The sequence below is a fragment of the Leiobunum rupestre genome, chromosome 3 (assembly GCF_980474605.1).
Source record: "Leiobunum rupestre chromosome 3, qqLeiRupe1.1.hap1, whole genome shotgun sequence".
NCBI classification, from domain to species: domain Eukaryota; kingdom Metazoa; phylum Arthropoda; class Arachnida; order Opiliones; family Sclerosomatidae; genus Leiobunum; species Leiobunum rupestre.
The window spans coordinates 31,373,928-31,395,265 of record NC_143386.1 but is presented as its reverse complement, the minus strand read 5'-3'; the positions used below and the strand labels follow the sequence as shown (position 1 = coordinate 31,395,265).

At 36.9% G+C, this 21,338-nt stretch overlaps 1 protein-coding gene across 1 annotated transcript in view; it reads right to left on the bottom strand.

Moving 5' to 3' along the window:
- Nucleotides 1–21,338, bottom strand: part of LOC149951479 (uncharacterized) — a 98,862-nt gene that overhangs the window by 32,200 nt on the left and 45,324 nt on the right. The window contains exon 2 of the mRNA XM_090170037.1: nucleotides 20,649–20,784. Coding sequence (XP_090026163.1) covers nucleotides 20,649–20,683 — 35 coding nt within the window. The 5' untranslated portion in view covers nucleotides 20,684–20,784. The remainder of the gene's footprint in view (nucleotides 1–20,648; nucleotides 20,785–21,338) is intronic.

Below are 21,338 nucleotides of genomic sequence, written 5' to 3'. Positions count from 1 at the left end.
GTTGAGGGCTGCCGCAATGCCCGCAGCGCGACTGGGGCCTGTCATTCAATTCGGGGAAAGGGCCTCCAAATATCCATCTCGCTCGAGCCTCCTCGCTAAGCGGGATAAGAAAGGAAATATCTTCGGCTCCATCTCGCCTTGACGCCGCTTTCATCCGTCGCCCATGTTTTTTCTTCATTTATTGATTTTCGGAGCAAACTCGAAATGGTGGTCCGAAAACGAGAATTTCCCAGAGCGACAAAATCTCCCCCTTACGCCGTATAGAATCTTTTCTTTACGTTTTTATTTTTTAGATCAATAGGCATATCTTTGACAATTGAATCAAATAGGCCTACCTAAGGGAAAGGGGTGTTATAGAGGGGTTTTAAAGGGGCTAAATATGACAAAAGGTTTCCGCTATTTTTAGGGTCGAGTTTCAAAACGGGACAGTTTGTGTTTTTTATGTTTGGTTGGCTGGAATGTGAAATGTTTTTTTAGGTAAGTTGTGTCAGAAAAATACATAAAATGCAAAGCCAAATTATTCTAAAAAACACCAAAGTAGTTTGACGGGTTTTGTCGGAAAATATCTGACTCTCTGTACGGATAAGCTAAATTTCGTAACCAGGATCAGTTTAATAGGATATAAAAGTGTGAAGGGCTGGGAAGTACCAGCCACTCTCAATAGACGGAATTCATTAATGGGTCTAAGGAGGCAACGGCCCATAATCACCGACAGCTACCCGAGCTATCATCTTTTATTATCCATAAAAGAGACAGTAGATAAGTTAGGCAGCAGGCTTGAATAGCCTTGTAAATAGACTGATTTGCTATGGGGTGAAGATTCTTTCACAGTGGTAACGCCATTTTAGGTGTCGATTTTTAAACACTGATAGTCTTACACGATTTTTGAATCAATTAAGTTATATCAACATTTGATCCAATTTGAATCAATTAAGTTATATCAACATTTGAACCAATTTGAATCAATTAAGTTATATCAACATTTGAACCAATTTGAATCAATTAAGTTATATCAACATTTGAACCAATTTGAATCAATTAAGTTATATCAACATTTGATCCAATTTAAATCAATTAAGTTATATCAACATTTGATCCAATTTGAATCAATTAAGTTATATCAACATTTGAACCAATTTGAATCAATTAAGTTATATCAACATTTGAACCAATTTGAATCAATTAAGTTATATCAACATTTGAACCAATTTAAATCAATTAAGTTATATCAACATTTGAACCAATTTGAATCAATTAAGGTATATCGACATTTGATCCAATTTCAATCAATTAAGTTATATCGACATTTGATCCAATTTCAATCAATTAAGTTATATCAACATTTGATCCAATTTCAATCAATTAAGTTATATCAACATTTGATCCAATTTCAATCAATTAAGTTATATCAACATTTGATCCAATTTCAATCAATTAAGTTATATCAACATTTGATCAAATTTCAATCAATTAAGTTATATCAACATTTGATCAAATTTCAATCAATTAAGTTATATCAACATTTGATCCAATTTCAATCAATTAAGTTATATCAGTAATGGTTATTTTAGAGCGCACGCCACTTAATATTTCCATATAGAAAATATCGTTAAATTTCGCACACGCCTTCTGAAAGAGAAAAATGTGCGCGCTATCAACTTTAGCCTTACAAATAAAACTCACATAAACACGTGAGTGACTATTTTAATCAGTGGCTCGCGCATGCGCGTAGGGGAATAACTAAAATGAGAGCGGCATTTATTGAAGCGCCTATTATTTGCCATGAAAACGTAAAATTTTAAACGCTGGAGAGACTTTAAGGTATCAAATTCATTTCCACGCGCGCCAGGAAGACGTCACTTGTATCTGGTCATTCTGTTGATAACGGCGTTGGTCCGTTATCGGTGCCGCGTCGTATATTTGGCTAACAGGTTTTCGGTGTGTTGCGACTGTACGATTCATTTAGTTTATTGTTATTTTTATCCCGAAGGCGTTGTTTCGCGTTAATATGGCGCTTGTTATCAGAGCGTTGTCGGTCGAGTTCACGGCTGAAGAGTCACTCACCCCAATTCGCCTAATTTGGGGAACATACGAACGCCTTCTTGAACCGATCCCCCTCGAAATGCGGCCGACCTTTCCGATCGAATAGCTTGAAAAATTACCAGATCCCAACCCGCGGTAATTAATCGTGGCATGTGTCCGCGGGGTAATGTGTTGGAGGACGAAGAATTTAGTCGCTTTCGCCGGAAACCACGCGTTATATCGGATGGTTTGCCATTTAGGGCGTTATCTCTAAACGCGTTATTTTAGAGTTATTTCATTTAATACTTAAGAGGAGATAGGGGTACAAAACGATATAACTATTAACTAACGGCATTAGACATTGGACATTAGAGATTAAGCTCGTGCACTGAAAAACACGCAGAGTGTGGTTAAATTTCACTACGCGAACTATCTAAGGGAAAACCCTTTGACTGTAGAATAACGCTCAAATAAATGGTTTCTAACCAGAGCTGGGTAAATTTCCCTAGGCGAATGGTTTAAGGGGAAACTAGGTAAATATTTAGTAACGTTTTCTGCCACCAGAACGAGTAAAAACTCAACTCATTATCACATTGTATTGTTATAGTAAAGCTAAAAAAATGGTCTTCGACAACTTCATTTAATTAAGTTCAAACTTTATTACAGAGGTGGCCAAATAGTGATCTCGACCTTGAATAAGCCCATCTTAAAAAGGGTATCTCGAAAATATACTTAAAAAGGGTATCTCGAAAATATACTTAAAAAGGGTATCTCGAAAGTATACTTAAAAAGGGGTATCTCGAAAATATACTTATAAAGGGTATCTCGAAAATATACTTAAAAAGGGTATCTCGAAAATATACTTAAAAAGGGTATCTCGAAAATATACTTAAAAAGGGTATCTCGAAAATATACTTAAAAGGGGTATCTCGAAAATATATTTAAAAAGGGTATCTCGAAAATATACTAATATCTAATAATAAAAATGACTACTATAAAAATCACGCTATCAACCTTGAGAATGGTCATCTCGATCTTCAAAATGTCCATCTTTTGAATTGGAAACTTGCGCACCCTTGACCTACGCAGTTCCTCCCAAAATCCGCAAATAACCCTTAAAACGTGATATATTTCATCTTCTTTGTATCTACTTAAGACTTTTAAATAAATTAATCTTGAACAGGACAAGAAAATCTCTGGTTTTAATTGTACCATCCCAATAAATCAGCGTTGAAAGAGTTCGCAAGCTATTAAAATTAATTAATGACTAGGATATTCTTGAGACACAGGTCATTAAAAGTCGCTAGATGACTTGGGCCTAAGGTGGTGCCTTGGCTATTAGCCTAGCTGATTATTATTATTATTATTATTATTATTATTATAACTACCCAGGTGTTGGGGCTTTCAAATATTGCTTAAGGTAAATTGAATCTAAAAGCGATTCACCAAAACCAAAATGATTTTGAGATTTTAAAGTCCTTTTTTTTCGAAATGATAACCGTTTTCCTATACTGATTTTGAGATAATGCAAACTGATTTACTTCCAGATTTTCAAGCATATTTCAAGTTAGCATTTTTCTAAAGTCTTTTTTAGAGCGTAAGGGAATTTAACAAATGCTAGAGCTTTTCGGAATAGACTTTATCTAGGAATTGAGATTAGGAAATTATCAACGGAAAACTACCAATGTTATATTTCAATTACCCATAGGGCCGGGCTACCTGAACCGGGGAATTTTCTTAAATCGTTAACTACGTTTCGCCCAAAGCGATGCGCGGGTAATTCTCAACGGGCTCTGCGGGAGGAGGTTAGTGGACGAGTTGTTCTTATAGGGATTTTTCTGGCAAGTTCATCAGAATTCTCTTTCCCTCTGGCAGACTTCCCCTCAAAAGGGGATTCGGTCTGGGCAAATATTAGAAATTGGCTTTTCTAGCGGAAGAAAAAATTTCCCCAAAAAAAAAGTCTTCGGAGAAAAAAAAAAGTAGTTTTTGGGCCAACTCTTCCCATATTCCTTCCCTCCTGTTATTAGACCGTCTATTTGGATGAAAAAAAGAGCGGAAAATAAAAAAATTTGGCCCAACAATTTCACCATGGGTATATAACCTGTTCCACTGCCTACTTAATGGCAACAAGAACTATGCTAGAGCGCCAAGACAGAATGAGACTACCTTATACACTTTTCAGATGATGCTTATAATTAATTTAATTCACTAAAATTTATTATTTATATTTATTTCAGTATAGAAGATTAACTTTTGTTTATGAAACAGAGTGGAAACCCAGTTTTATAAGCATAATCTGAAAAGGTATAAGCTACTATTTTTGTAACTCATCATTTTCCCGCTTGTAAGAAAATTTTTGTTTTCTATCTACAAATCGTCTAAATTAATTAGTGTAATTAATTATTGAAAATTACTCATAACCTGACATTAGCTATTTAATTTTAGTTATTTAATTAATTATAAATTGGAAATTATTTTGTCATGAAAATATATTATAACGTTTACATTTTTGGCATCATTAGGGCTGGGAGGATTTGGCGCCCATTGGGCTTACTTGTTAATATGACCCTGGATTTGAGTCGTCATTACCCAAATAGATACTGAAGAGTTTTTTAATGTAGTTTGTTTCTCGTTAGCTCTGGCTTACTCGTACATGATTCAAATATTTTGTTAATTTTTTTTAGTTTATTATTTCGGTTGGTGGATCGAAGTTATATTTTGTACTACTTTATCTGGGTTTAAGATTATGGTTTCTTGCTAATGATGAATGTTTTTTTATTTCGAAGCAGCTTTTACACTGTAAATGTAAAAAAATGCACTGTTAAATATTTCGTCTAGTTTTATTTCGTCTGGATTTCTTAGGCTAATACTTTAGTCCCAAGTAATCTTTTAATGGCTTTTAAATCAGGTGGCCAAAAGCTACTATTACCGTTAGCCTCAACATGTTGTTATGTAAAAGGGAAACCGAAGAGCTCGGGGGAAACCCCTTAGACCAGTGGGGAGAGAATTTTCAAACTCAACGCGGAAGGAGTGGTTCCGACTTCTCACCCAGTGCCACAAGCTAGGATCAAACCCGGCTCCTCTTGCTGCGAGGTGAAGTGCTAACCACTCCGCCACCCAACTAGGTCATGTCTTATCCCGACGACTTACCGGAAACACCTAGTAATGTCACAGAATTATCCGTATTATACTTGATACCAGTGGCGGATTAAGCAACAGGCTGAGTAGGCTTAAACCTAATGGTCCGGAACTTGCCAAAAGGTTGGGAGGCCAAGACGAGGTTAGAACAACCCAAGTAAGGTTCTTAATACAGCTCGAGCCTAGCGACCCTTGGGGTAGCTAATCCTCTACTAAATTACAACCTCCTAAGAATGGGTATCCGCGATGGGAACTAATGATGCAATGACCCCTTCCATGAGCTACGCAATTATCCGAATAAAAACTTATATTAAGTCGTATAATAGCCGCGAATAATATCCATAAATAATCAGTTAATTGAATTTTTTATAATTAATTGAAATTTTGGTGGTTAATTTATCCGTTTCCGCAAGCTCTAGAATACCAAAATAAAGGTATGAACGCCGGGAGTAGTGGCTCACTCCTATAATCCCAGGCGTCCGGGAGGCAGAATTTGTGGATGGCCGTGTGAGGACGACCACTAATCCCCCAACGGGTGGTTGTCATACTTCCGCCACGGGTGTCCCAACCTAAGTATCCCCCCGTTGGCGTGGCCGTAACACATGCCTCGCACCGGATTAATCAAATGGACGAGCGGACTGAATTGTCCCACCCGTTACAATCGCTCATAACGAGCTTCTAAAAAATAATAAAAAAAAGGTATGAACATTAGACCCAACCCTTCGACTATGAATGAACTCTTAAGGTTACATCTGAGAATAAAATAGAACAATTATCTATTTATTACACTATCTGATCAAAGCGTTCTAGAGAAATCGAACAGACTCTTCTCGAAATTTTTTTTTTTGGAAACGGCGACTTCAGCCAGGTTCACACTTACCCTTAAAATCGCTTCGTTTCAGATAACTAAAGCTGGTTTCACACTCGACGGAAAATATGCCGTAAAGACGATAATAAACGCCGAGCTGAAAATGGATTCCTATTCAATATACCGCTAACGTTCAACTTTACGCTGCTAATTTTCCGTCGAGTGTGAAACCAGCTTTATTTTCAAAACCAACGTAAGAAATCACTTCGTGTTGGTTCGGGAAGCAACTCGTCCAAGTCGGTTCGAATCGCTTTCAAAACGACAAGGCAAGGAAATAAAATTGCTCGTATTTTCCCAAATAATGGGAATCAAATTCTAAATAATGTCAAACAAAATTAGTGTATGTTTAGTAAACATGATTAACGAATTGTTTTTAGGATACAATTTAGTATTTTCAAAATTCTGGTCATAATTTGAAATGACGTTAAGCCTTTGCTATAAGCGAACCAGGGTGAAGCGATTTCGCGTGTGTGAACCAAGAATTATCTTCGGCGGTCAAAACTGGCATTCAAAACTTGGATTGAGGTTAACGGTTATAGTTAGTGTATTGAGCTGTTGGCTCGCGTGGCTTGAAGGGCTTGCCACCACCCTCCTACGCATTGTAACCCGGCCACCTAAATTAAGGGCTTTAAAAGTCGCTTGATTACTTAGGCCTAAGGTGGTGCCTTGGGTATTAGCCTAGCTTATTAATATAATTATTATTATTATTGATATGTAACATATTCTAAGTCCAAGTTCAAACCGACCTAAACTGGGTTTTAAGCTCTAGCCCAACATCGCGATCGATTCTAGTAGTTTCATCCGAAATGTCCCATCGTAGGACAGGGACTAAATTTGAAGGTATATGGCGGCACGCGTAGAGAGCGAGAGAGAAAGAAAAAACATCCATTCCTAATCTCATTTCTTCCTTAAATAAAAGTTCCGTTTAAAGCCGCATTGGGGACTGGCGGCGCAGGAAGCCAGGAAAACATTAAAATACTATTGATTGACCGATTAAACGGAAAAGGAATGGTCGCCCCCCCCCCCGTCTGAGGAGGAGGGCAGGGAGCCAAAAGAGCGAGCGAGGATGTGGGCCCCCCATCGCCGTTCGGAGCCGGCATCTTATCAAAAAGGGGGAGTCTTTCGATTGGATGAAAGTAGCATCTCCTTACTTTCTAATTTCAGCCTTCTTGTTTTTCCCGGGTCTGAACTGCGTTCCCCGGCACAGCCTTTATAGACGCGCTCTGAAATAACCCGTCTTTCGAGTCTAATAAAATAAAGGTTAACCCAATTTACCCGAACGACGAGTATTTCTAGTTTGGGAAGTTCGGCTTCGAGAACTAGGCTAGTAGGAAACTTCGGAAAATAACCCTCAATGACGGTTGGTTTAAAGAAAAGGATTTCTCGATTTGAAATTGCTGTTTTCATCAAATAAAAAATAATATATTATCGAAGTATAAAATATATAAAATATTATCGAAGTATAAAATATATAAAATATTATCGAAGTATTAAATATATAAAATATTATCGAAGTATTAAATATATAAAATATTATCGAAGTATAAAATATTGTCGAGTTATAAAATATTATCGAAGTATAAAATATTATCGAAGTATAAAATATTGTCGAGTTATAAAATATTATCGAAGTATAAAATATTGTCGAGTTATAAAATATTATCGAAGTATAAAATATTATCGAAGTATAAAATATTATCGAAGTATAAAATATTATCGAATTATAAAATATTATCGAAGTATAAAATATTATCGAATTATAAAATATTATCGAAGTATAAAATATTATCGAAGTATAAAATCTTATCGAATTATAAAATATTATCGAATTATAAAATATAAAGTAGACGAACCACAACTTAAATTCAATTTTCTATAAATTAAATTAAAGGGACATAGAATCGTTTTAATTTTGAATGTGCGGCTTCAGGGAGGCAGGAATCCATACCTCTACTTGGAATGCTTATCCTGGAGTATCGCGTATGGAAAGATCAGTCTGACGGCTTTGGCCCCGCCTACGAGAGGAAAAATCCCCTTTGTTGCGCGCGCTCCGCTGTCACGCTGTTGTTTGTTAAGTTAACATAGTGACGTCAAAAAAACCGTCAGCCACATCGAGACGAAAATCTGCCGCGATAAGCATTCCAAGTAGAAGTATGGATTCCTGAGGGAGGCTAAAATCAAAAATTACCCAAAAATCATGATCCGTCAAAAATGGCAATACGCGTGTGCAGAAGACGCTGAGCGCTATCGAAATATCCAACTATCAAATTGGTCAAATTCAAAATCGTGGCGGTCTGTAATGCCGACGTAAGTGAATTTAAGGAAATGCTTCGATAAACCGTCGATGGTACTAAAATTTGATACGAATTTTTAAAACGATTATATGCACCTTTAAATTAACCTAAATTAATGAACTTAAAATGGACGTTCGCTTTTAATAAGGTCCTTTAATCTTTGATTAATATCTGCTACCAGAGTGAATTTTCAAGTATGAAAACATCCAATTTGTAAAGTCAAAACCATTCGAATTAACGTAAAATTATTAATAACAGAACAAATATTGTTTAGGTTTACTCGTTAGCGCGGGGACGTTTTCGATCCAGAAAGAGATACTCAAAACTTTGTCATCGCGATCCGCAGACGACTCGGAACGGAACAAACAAAGCGGGCGACTTTATTAAGTACATCGTTAAGTCTATTCGTGGCTCTCTCGTTAGGCGGAATGTCCGTAATCACATTGGGTTTGCGATATACGAGTTTTAAGAGGGTTGGAGCTTTAAAAGTATTCCGATGTTTCTCCCCAATTTGTAAGTTCAATTAAAAATGCGCTCGTTTCTCCGCGGCCATCAATCGGGAACCCTGGCTCCAATTAAGCGCTCCCCTTCGCTTCGACTTCCCTGTCTATCTTCTCTAACGACGCGATTCGCCTCCCTTTTATCACCGTCTTTAGTCCCAAAGATCCAGTGGAAGATCTCACCGTTTCTGCAGCCGGAATTACACGCTATAGGAACCTTAATTTCGACTTCCCTTTTGACCGTTATATATAGAAGGATTTTTCCCCGGCCTTTTTTTTTTATCTCGATGAAGTACCGCATCCTTCCGTCAGATGTCGTCGTTAGCGAACTTTAAAGGCCTCTGAATCTCTTGGTGCTTTTCAATGTATGTATTTTAAGAATCTTCGTATTTATTTCAAGTGTTGGACCCAATTATTTATAATATAATTAAGCAAACATCTATAATCTTGCAAGTTTTCCCAACTGGTTTTCTGGATAGGGCTTCAATCTCATTAAGACTAGTTATTGTTAATTTGATTTGCCAAAACTGGCATTTAAACCGATTTAATATTAGTTTTGTGGTCTAGTTTGATCGTAGGTTTCATATCAATACAAAAGAATTGCTACATCTATAGATTTATTTAAACTATAGTGTTAAATTTGACCTGAAATATCTCAGGATCTTGCAATTGTTCTGTTCTTGCTGTGGTCTTAATGTCATCGATATCAATTTATGCGTTTTATGTGGTAGCTACATATATGGATTTATTTAAACTAGTGTTAAATTCGATCTAAAATATCTCAGGATCTGGCAATTGTTCTGTTCTTGCTGTGGTCTTAATGTTATCGATATCAATTTACTTGTTTTATGTGGATCTACATTTTCATTGAATTCGCTTGGTGAACTTTGATATGTAAGCCACAAATCGAAATTTTAAATTGATATTTCGTTGGGAACCTAACAAAATTAGCTAAACGTCAACGGTTATAAAACCCTCGTTCCAATAAGTCTTCGAGCAAACATAAAGACGATAAACGTCATATATTGTCACTGACTTTCGGACTTAAATTAGTGAACTTTGATCTAAGTATCTGACCTTTATAATTTATCTGTTCTTCTTCCATTCAAAAATTCATACCAATCGATGTTAATGATTTCCAAGATTCTTACATGGTGGAACAGTAACTTTAAGTAACACTAAAGACTTGTTAGCTCTAATTTAATTTATATTTATTGAAACCACGTGTTCTAATGGCAACACCAGTAGTCTTAACCTCATAGGTCTTTGGAAACAAATTTATTTTTAAGGGTGCACCTTAGGAATTTGCTGGGCCCCCTCAACTTAAAAATACTGGCTGCAGACCGGTTTCAATCGTCAATGGTGTCCCTTTAAAGTATAAATTTTGATTTCATTCTGTTATTAAATTTCACTGCCCAACGTCCAATTTTTCATTGGATAAAAAAATACTTCAGCTACATTGGATCTATTAAATTTTCTAGATAACTCGTAAAATATACGTATACGAATAACCTAAAATAACCACTCATTTTCAAGATAAGCCGAATGTCGAGAAAAAAATGCCTATAAAACCCATTTATATTTCGCATAAATTCGCGAATATTCTCTGGAGAACAACGTTCGTCCGACTTCGACGTTTGGAAATAGCCTAACCACCCCGATAACCGAGATAAAATGAAATTAGACTTGGCCGTATGATTACAATAAAAAAACCAGCATCGAAATTATTCCCTGGTGGATAGTCGGAGGGAATTTCGGGATGGGAATTTCTGCTCTACGAAGCTCTTAAAATAATGCGCTACCATTCTTTTTATTTTGCATTTGTGATCTATTTGAAATAATGACCATTTAGCTCGCGACCGTATATGGCGTAAGAAAGTAACTTTCCAACGATTGAAGAAGCCATTCTTTTTTTTTCAACCTATCTTCAAATTTTTTTAGGCACGGGAAAAAGCTTAATAGCCTAAAGAAGAATTTTAAATATGGGCCGTGACTAGGAAATTCTGGAATTTTATTACTATCTAACCTTCCCATCCTATCTCTCCGCTTCCTCTCAAGTCTTAGCCTTCCGATGCCTCGACGAATTTACGGTTGTAGGTGGTCCGACTAAAAGTTGATACTCATCTTTTTCTACGAATATTTTTTCATATAATATATCTTGTTATTAATTTATTGTAATTTAAATAAACAATACACGTTTTATCTATTAAACGATTCCATATATGAAATTGTCATCTGATAAACTGCAAATTTAATACGAACACAGATAGGTTTGAAATAATTTGTATATATAGATGGCGCTGTTATATACATTTCGCACTTATTTAATAACCCTATCGTGTTTGTACTCGATCGTACGAGCGTTTAATAAGGAATTCACCTATCGAATCTAAATCGCTTAAAACGAATGTTTAATTTACAAAATCCTTCTATGATCACTGAAGTCAAATTATATTTTTGTCTATGAATTTTTTTTCAATATAGTAACTCATTTTATTACACTATTAGTTGTAAAATGCGTGTAACTTCCTATAATGAAATAAATAAACGACCCATGGATAAAACGATAAAACATTCGAAATTGCCAGCTAATAAGATCTTAAAGGAATATAAACAAGATACTACGAAATGATAGATAGTTTAAAATAAAGGTGGCGCTGTTTTATAAAAATCACACTTATTTAAAAACCCTATCGTGTTTGTACTCGTTCGAACGAGCTCTTAAAGGGTATTTACCTACGATATTATGAATGTTTAAATATATAGGTGGCGCTGCTATATACAAATTACACTTATTTAATAACCCTATCGTGTTTGTACTCGTTCGAACGAGCTCTTAAAAGGAATTTACCTACGATATTACGAATGTTTAAATATATAGGTGTCGCTGCTATATACAAATTACACTTATTTAATAACCCTATCGTGTTTGTACTCGTTCGAATGACCGCCTTATAAGCAATCCACTTAACGTAGGTAAATCCCTCAAAATATAATTTCTAATTTACGAAATCTACGGTCGAGCCCCGAAGCCAATTTTAATCTTTCCAAAATATAACACCTTTCTATCTAAACTTTTCCCCCCATCGAAGTTAATTTAATATATCCATAGAGTAACGACAACTCCGATAAGGACCAGGTTGGAGCGCGAAAGGCCATCCATCCGATTGCCTAAAGCTAAAATTGCCTCTTCTCCCCTCCCACCCTCTCCCCGATAAAGGCTGGCTGAGTTTTGGGAAGAGGAACACCAGAGTATTTGAGAAAATAAATCTGACAATCGAGAATAGAGTCGGGGAATTTCTCCGGGCTCGCGGGCTGCAAAGGCTGAATGACTCCCCCTCCTAGCACCGTTTCGGAAGATACTGTTATCGGTTCGCGGAGGTAGAAAACGGGTCCATTGCTCTAATAGCTGTCCCCTTTTTTGGTACCGCTAGAGTCTACGTTCTTTCTTTTTCGCGAAATTCTCCGCGTCTCAAGACTTAGTCGTACGAATTTTATTTGCCTTTGACGTAATTTGCAAAATTACGCACTTAGCCACTCGGAATGAAAAAAGGCAGGGAATAAAGGGAGGGGTTCGAGTAGGAAGATTTACTTTAAAGAAGGAATTCGTAATTTCCTTTTAAATAAAAAGACAAAAAAGTTTTTCCGCCACGTCTCCCAGAACGAATTTAACGTTCTCAAACTTAAAAATTGTGTCCAATCGTCCAGAATTCATTTCAGGTTGATTGTGGCACGTGCGGTTATACGCACTTAATTGACATATATATATATATATATATATATATTTTACCAGATGTAAATAATATTTCTATGCTTCTTCGGAATAAATAGTTATTTTTAATCTGAGTCATTGAATATCGGCTCTCATTAAATATTGGCTCTCATTGAATATCGGCTCTCATTGAATATTGGCTCTCATTGAATATCGGCTCTCATTGAATATTGGCTCTCATTGAATATCGGCTCTCATTGAATATCGGCTCTCATTGAATATTGGCTCTCATTTAATATTGGCTCTCATTGAATATCGGCTCTCATTGAATATTGGCTCTCATTGAATATTGGCTCTCATTGAATATTGGCTCTCATTGAATATCGACTCTCATTGAATATTGGCTCTCATTGAATATTGGTTCTAATTGAATATTGGTTCTCATTGAATATTGGCTCTCATTGGATATTGGCTCTCATTGAATATTGGCTCTCATTGAATATTGGCTCTCATTGAATATTGGCTCTCATTGAATATTGGCTCGCATTGAATATTGGCTCGCATTGAATATTGGTTCTCATTGAATATTGGTTCTCATTGAATATCGGCACTAATTGAATATCGGCTCTCATTGAATATTGGCTCTCATTGGACATTGGCTCTCATTTAATATTGGCTATCATTGAATATCGGCTCTCATTGAATATCGGCTCTCATTGAATATCGGCTCTCATTGAATATCGGCTCTCATTGAATATCGGCTCTCATTGAATATCGGCTCTCATTGAATATCGGCTCTCATTGAATATCGGCTCTCATTGAATATTGGTTCTCATTGAATATCGGCACTAATTGAATATCGGCTCTCATTGAATATTGGCTCTCATTGGACATTGGCTCTCATTTAATATTGGCTCTCATTGAATATTGGCTCTCATTGAATATCGGCTCTCATTGAATATTGGCTCTCATTGAATATCGGCTCTCATTGAATATCGGCTCTCATTGAATATTGGCTCTCATTTAATATTGGCTCTCATTGAATATCGGCTCTCATTGAATATCGGCTCTCATTGAATATTGGCTCTCATTGAATATTGGCTCTCATTGAATATTGGCTCTCATTGAATATCGACTCTCATTGAATATTGGCTCTCATTGAATATTGGTTCTAATTGAATATTGGTTCTCATTGAATATTGGCTCTCATTGGATATTGGCTCTCATTGAATATTGGCTTTCATTGAATATTGGCTCGCATTGAATATTGGTTCTCATTGAATATTGGTTCTCATTGAATATCGGCACTAATTGAATATCGGCTCTCATTGAATATTGGCTCTCATTGGACATTGGCTCTCATTTAATATTGGCTCTCATTGAATATCGGCTCTCATTGGACATTGGCTCTCATTTAATATTGGCTCTCATTGAATATCGGCTCTCATTGAATATCGGCTCTCATTGAATATCGGCTCTCATTGAATATCGGCTCTCATTGAATATCGGCTCTCATTGAATATCGGCTCTCATTGAATATCGGCTCTCATTGAATATCGGCTCTCATTGAATATCGGCTCTCATTGAATATCGGCTCTCATTGAATATTGGCTCTCATTGAATATTGGCTCTCATTGAATATCGGCTCTCATTGAATATCGGCTCTCATTGAATATTGGCTCTCATTGAATATTGGCTCTAATTGAATATCGGCTCTAATTGAATATTGACTCTCATTGAATATCGGCTCTCATTGAATATCGGCTCTCATTGAATATTGGCTTTCATTGAATATTGGCTCTCATTGAATATCGGCTCTCATTGAATATTGGCTCTCATTGAATATTGTCTGTAATTGAATATCGGCTCTAATTGAATATTGGCTCTCATTGAATATCGGCTCTCATTGAATATTGGCTTTCATTGAATATTGGCTCTCATTGAATATCGACTCTCATTGAATATTGGCTCTTATTGGATATCGACTCTCACTGAATATTGGCTCTCATTGGATATCGGCTCTTATTGAATATTGGCTCTCATTGAATATCGACTCTCATTGAATATTGGCTCTCATTGGATATTGGCTCTCATTTAATATTGGCTTTCATTGAATATTGGCTCTCATTGAATATCGGCTCTCATTGAATATTGGCTCTCATTGAATATTGACTCTCATTGAATATTGGCTCTCATTGAATATTGGTTCTCATTGAATATTGGCTCTCATTGAATATTGACTCTCATTGAATATTGGCTCTCATTGAATATTGGTTCTCATTGAATATTGGTTCTCATTGAATATCGGCTCTAATTGAATATTGGCTCTCATTTAATATTGGCTTTCATTGAATTTCGGCTCTCATTGAATTTCGGCTCTCATTGAATATTGGCTCTCATTGAATATTGGTTCTCATTGAATATTGGCTCTCATTGGATATTGGCTCTCATTGAATATTGGCTCTCATTGAATATTGGCTCTCATTGAATATTGGCTCTCATTGGATATTGGCTCTCATTGAATATTGGCTCTCATTGAATATTGGTTCTCATTGAATATTGGTTCTCATTGAATATCGGCTCTAATTGAATATTGGCTCTCATTTAATATTGGCTTTCATTGAATTTCGGCTCTCATTGAATTTCGGCTCTCATTGAATATTGGCTCTCATTGAATATTGGTTCTCATTGAATATTGGCTCTCATTGGATATTGGCTCTCATTGAATATTGGCTCTCATTGAATATTGGCTCTCATTGAATATTGGCTCTCATTGGATATTGGCTCTCATTGAATATTGGCTCTCATTGAATATTGGTTCTCATTGAATATTGGTTCTCATTGAATATCGGCTCTAATTGAATATTGGCTCTCATTTAATATTGGCTTTCATTGAATTTCGGCTCTCATTGAATTTCGGCTCTCATTGAATTTCGGCTCTCATTGAATTTCGGCTCTCATTGAATATTGGCTTTCATTGAATATTGGCTTTCATTGAATATTGGCTCTCATTGAATATTGGCTCTCATTGAATATTGGCTCTCATTGAATATTGGCTCTCATTGAATATTGGCTCTCATTGAATATCGACTCTCATTGAATATTGGCTCTCATTGGATATTGGCTCTCATTGAATATTGGTTCTCATTGAATATTGGTTCTCATTGAATATTGGCTCTCATTGGATATTGGCTCTCATTGAATATTGGCTCTCATTGAATATTGGCTCTCATTGAATATTGGCTCGCATTGAATATTGTCTCTCATTGAATATTGGTTCTCATTGAATATCGGCACTAATTGAATATCGACTCTCATTGAATATTGGCTCTCATTGAATATCGACTCTCATTGAATATCGACTCTCATTGAATATTGGCTCTCATTGAATATCGACTCTCATTGAATATTGGCTCTTATTGGATATCGACTCTCACTGAATATTGGCTCTCATTGGATATTGGCTCTCATTGAATATCGGCTCTCATTGAATATCGACTCTCATTGAATATCGACTCTCATTGAATATTGGCACTAATTGAATATCGACTCTCATTGAATATCGACTCTCATTGAATATCGGCACTAATTGAATATCGACTCTCATTGAATATTGGCTCTCATTGAATATCGACTCTCATTGAATATTGGCTCTCATTGAATATTGGCTCTCATTGAATATCGACTCTCATTGAATATTGGCTCTCATTGAATATCGACTCTCATTGAATATTGGCTCTTATTGGATATCGACTCTCACTGAATATTGGCTCTCATTGAATATTGGCACTAATTGAATATCGGCTCTCATTGAATATCGACTCTCATTGAATATCGACTCTCATTGAATATCGGCACTAATTGAATATCGACTCTCATTGAATATTGGCTCTCATTGAATATCGACTCTCATTGAATATTGGCTCTCATTGAATATCGACTCTCATTGAATATTGGCTCTTATTGGATATCGACTCTCACTGAATATTGGCTCTCATTGGATATTGGCTCTCATTGAATATCGGCTCTCATTGAATATCGACTCTCATTGAATATCGACTCTCATTGAATATTGGCACTAATTGAATATCGACTCTCATTGAATATCGACTCTCATTGAATATCGACTCTCATTGAATATCGGCACTAATTGAATATCGACTCTCATTGAATATTGGCTCTCATTGAATATCGACTCTCATTGAATATTGGCTCTCATTGAATATCGACTCTCATTGAATATTGGCTCTCATTGAATATCGACTCTCATTGAATATTGGCTCTTATTGGATATCGACTCTCACTGAATATTGGCTCTCATTGAATATTGGCACTAATTGAATATCGACTCTCATTGAATATCGACTCTCATTGAATATCGACTCTCATTGAATATCGGCACTAATTGAATATCGACTCTCATTGAATATTGGCTCTCATTGAATATCGACTCTCATTGAATATTGCCTCTCATTGAATATCGACTCTCATTGAATATTGGCTCTTATTGGATATCGACTCTCACTGAATATTGGCTCTCATTGAATATTGGCACTAATTGAATATCGACTCTCATTGAATATCGACTCTCATTGAATATCGGCACTAATTGAATATCGACTCTCATTGAATATTGGCTCTCATTGAATATCGACTCTCATTGAATATCGACTCTCATTGAATATTGGCTCTCATTGAATATCGACTCTCATTGAATATTGGCTCTTATTGGATATCGACTCTCACTGAATATTGGCTCTCATTGGATATTGGCTCTCATTGAATATCGGCTCTCATTGAATATCGACTCTCATTGAATATCGACTCTCATTGAATATTGGCACTAATTGAATATCGACTCTCATTGAATATCGACTCTCATTGAATATCGACTCTCATTGAATATCGACTCTCATTGAATATCGACTCTCATTGAATATTGGCACTCATTGGATATTGGCTCTCATTTAATATTGGCTTTCATTGAATATTGGCTCTCATTGAATTTCGGCTCTCATTGAATATTCGCCATTGAATACTGCCTCGAAACTATGGCCTAGATGTGTACCTCACTTCGCACGTGGACTAAAAATTTCAAAATCTTGATCGACTCGAGCGCGTGATCTCTGTCTTCAATAACTATAGCTAAGGACGTAGAAAATACATTTACACGTGACCTCCCGTATTTGATGGAAACTCCTATGGATCCGTTTTGTACGAAATGAACAATAGGTTGAAAGCACGCGCCAAAGAGTCACGTGGCACTAGACGATTGTTTCTCACGAACAGGGTTAAACTTCCATGACGTTGGATGACGTCATATAGTGCCTTCTTGAGTCCTATGATTACCAACGTTACGCTTTCTAGTCTAGAAGTTTAAACTTCGATGACGTTGGATGGCGTCATATGGTACTATCTTGAGTCCTATGATTACCAACTTCACGCTATCTAGTTTAGAAAATTAACCTTCTATGACGTTGGATGACGTTATATTGTACCAATTTTAATGCTACGATTAGTAACCTTACGCTTTCTAGTTTAGAAGCTTAACCTTCGATGACCGTTTTGAATCCTACAATTATAACATAACGTCATTTTATCTTAAAGCAACTGTCGGCTCAATCATTGCCACTTGTTATTAGGCCATGAATCTATCCGATTCTTCGAAAAACCTACTTTACTGGAGAGCGTGGTGCCATCTATTAATGGCGCAGGAAGTTAAAATTCAAAATAGCGAAACGATGACGTCGTCAGAGAACCATTGAAGAGAATTATAATTAGACAACTTATAATCTATTTAGAGGAATTTCACCTAAATTATATATCCCATATAAAATATATTGTTAAAAATTACTATATTTCAAGTTATTGTCAAATTTAAGAACGAGCCAATCAACGCGAGGGGTACTTTTATGTCCAGCTTTTAGGGTCAAAATGTAGCTTAAGTATTTTGTTTTAATTTCAACGCTAGCGACATCTGTTGAAAAAAGAGCTAGTACACGTCGAGCTGACACTTGCTTTAATTCTACAATCACTTCGTTCGGTCTAACAACAAACTGGCCACGCTTCCATTATTGCATATAGCGAGCTGTTCTTCTATACATTTATCTAAAACACGTGTAGTTCCACTAATGAAAATGTCTTCGCCAGCCTGCTATAAGTAACGAAAATATTACTAATTTTGTACCCTTTAAGATTTGATTAAAACCTTATTAAAATCGCACGAAAATGAAGCCTTCGGCGACCATTTCTCTCAATTTGTTACGAGCGGGGGTTTAAAGGAAAACTTTCAATTAAAACGCTCATTTATTACCAAAAAATAACAGTGGCTTGACGTCGCGATAGGTGGCGGCGCGAACAATCTATTGTTTAGCGTCGGATTGCCACCGAAACCTCGTACACGATACATCCAATCTCGGCCGCAAAATAAACAATAGATCTTTCAAAACTAAGTCTTTGATATTGACTTTTCTAAAGAGTGTCGGCGTTGAGCTACGACAATGGGTGGTGCAAAGGCAGTCTGGGAACGAGCCGGAAGGGACTGAGCCGAAGTGAAATTATATCTCCGAAAACAAGGCTCGTGGTATGACTTCTTTTCTCATATCAATTTTCGGCTCACTCCGCGAAATCTCTCGCTCTTCCCAACGGAGCTCCCGACTTAAGCCTCGGTCCAGTTTCCGCGAAGTCTATGCCTTGGCTGAAGTGGCGGCGACGATGACGCCAGTGTAGTCTCGAGGAACCTTGTCTTTCGCCGACCCCCCCCCCGTCTCCACCCCTTTTCCAAGCGCGGGAAAAATAGCCAGAGCATAATGAAATTTTGATGTTACATCTTAATAGCGAAACCCTCGAGATTGGAGAGTGGAGCCATCAAGAGCAGCTGTCGGGGCAGCGGCTAGTTTCCTGCCCCCCCGGTCCCTTTCGCGCGTGGCTGGCAGTCTAGTGGCGCCCTTCGGTGATCAATGTGGCCGAACAAAGAAAGCCGGGCGTGGAGGGCGCTAAAGAATTTTATTGGCGCGTTTATAAAGTTCCCGAAGATTGTCGATAATGAGTCCTTGATTAATTACAACTTTACCTCCCACCCTTTTACTCCGGGTATAAAACAACCGCCCCGCATTCAGCCACCCCCTTCCCCTGCCACCTTCGGACCAGGGGAGGAAATAGTGGCGCCTTTGAACCCGCCACATTTATCCCCCGTTTTCTTGTTTCCTAGTCGCCAAGTCTCGGATAATGAAGTAGAACGCTTTGCGAGTTTTTAGAAGACCCTACTCTAGGTCGATTGCTAGTTTTTTTTCTCTCTCTAAAATCTGTTTGAAAGTAGGTCGGTTTTTGTTATTTTTTATTAATTAGTTAAATTTAAATAATTGACTCCTTAATCGACCTCAATCGGGGCGTGAGGCCCTAATCACCGCGCATAATTTTGCAGGTGCGTTTAATATTATTTTCGTTATTATTTTCGTAACCGTCTCGTCGCGCTCTTTCTAATGAGTATAAACAATCCAAACGAATAATTAGATTGGTCGCGTAGAGGGCGCCACTATCGGATAAATCTATGAGTTATAATAACACTGTCGTGTTTATACTCGTTCGAAAGAGGGTGATTAGACGATAATAACAGTGGCGCTTACAGTCGTTTACACAAAGCGCCTAAATCGGAATTGATGTCGTTTCGTATTTATGCATACCTCGAAAGAAAGACCAAAAATCTAGGTATTACACTGTCAACGGTGAAATGTTCAAATCCCTTCACGACTCTTAATGCCATAACTTCCAATTAAAATGTGACTATTTCTTGTCGCGTAAAAGGGTTGTTTTCCTAAGGGAGTCTACGCTTTTTCCTTCAAAAGTTGCTAATAGGCAAATGGTCTAAAATGGATTCGGGGAAGATTTTTCAGACGGCATGTTAAAATAAAAAGAATTAAGACGCGGAGAAACGGTGAGATGGCGTTCGGAAGGAACGAGAAATAATCGGGGCAGACGTTTCAATCTTTCCGCTAGGCCTATATACGCTTATTTCTTCAGATTTATGACTCGCTTTTATTACAGGGCGAACGAGCGATGCTTCTCGGATTGATTTTTCTTCGCCGTTCTGCGGAATAAATTAAAGGTGAGCCTACCTCCGAGAAACGAAGGGGTCCGCTGCATTGATCATCTAATCCCTAGGATCATTTTTGCCCGCCAGGGGAATATTTGGCGCGATTTTTTTTATCCCTCCGGAGAGACGTCAGAATCCAAATTTTGCTTTTTAATCATCTGCAAAAAGAAAAAGAAATGAGGTTGGGTTTTTAATTAATGAACGCGTCATTCCGAGTTGTGAATGTATGTGTGTGTATGGCTGCAAAGCCTTCCGAAAACTTTCTCGTTTTTTACCGGTTTTTGGGGGTTTATCGTATACAGTTTTGGGATGATAAATCAACCCGCTGTTCAAATAGGGGTTTCTTATAGTTTGCCAGATTTTAGGAGACGTCGTTGTAAGCTTCTGGGATTTGGTTAATGAAATGAATATTTATATTGGGCTGAAATAATTACAATAGAAGAATTATTTTTAACCAGTGGATGAAGAATCACATATCTCCTGTTAAAGGTCAAAGGTTAGATTGATATCACCCGAGGGGCAGGTCACTTCCTTGATTAACGACGCACCCCTCAAAAGATTAAATCCGATTTAATCGTGATTATTTTGATTAAATTCAATTTAATCACGATTAAGTTGATTAAATCACGTTTAATCATGATTAGAATGTTTAAATCTGATTTAATCATGATTAAATGATTACATCTGATTAAAATGATTAAATCCTGATTAA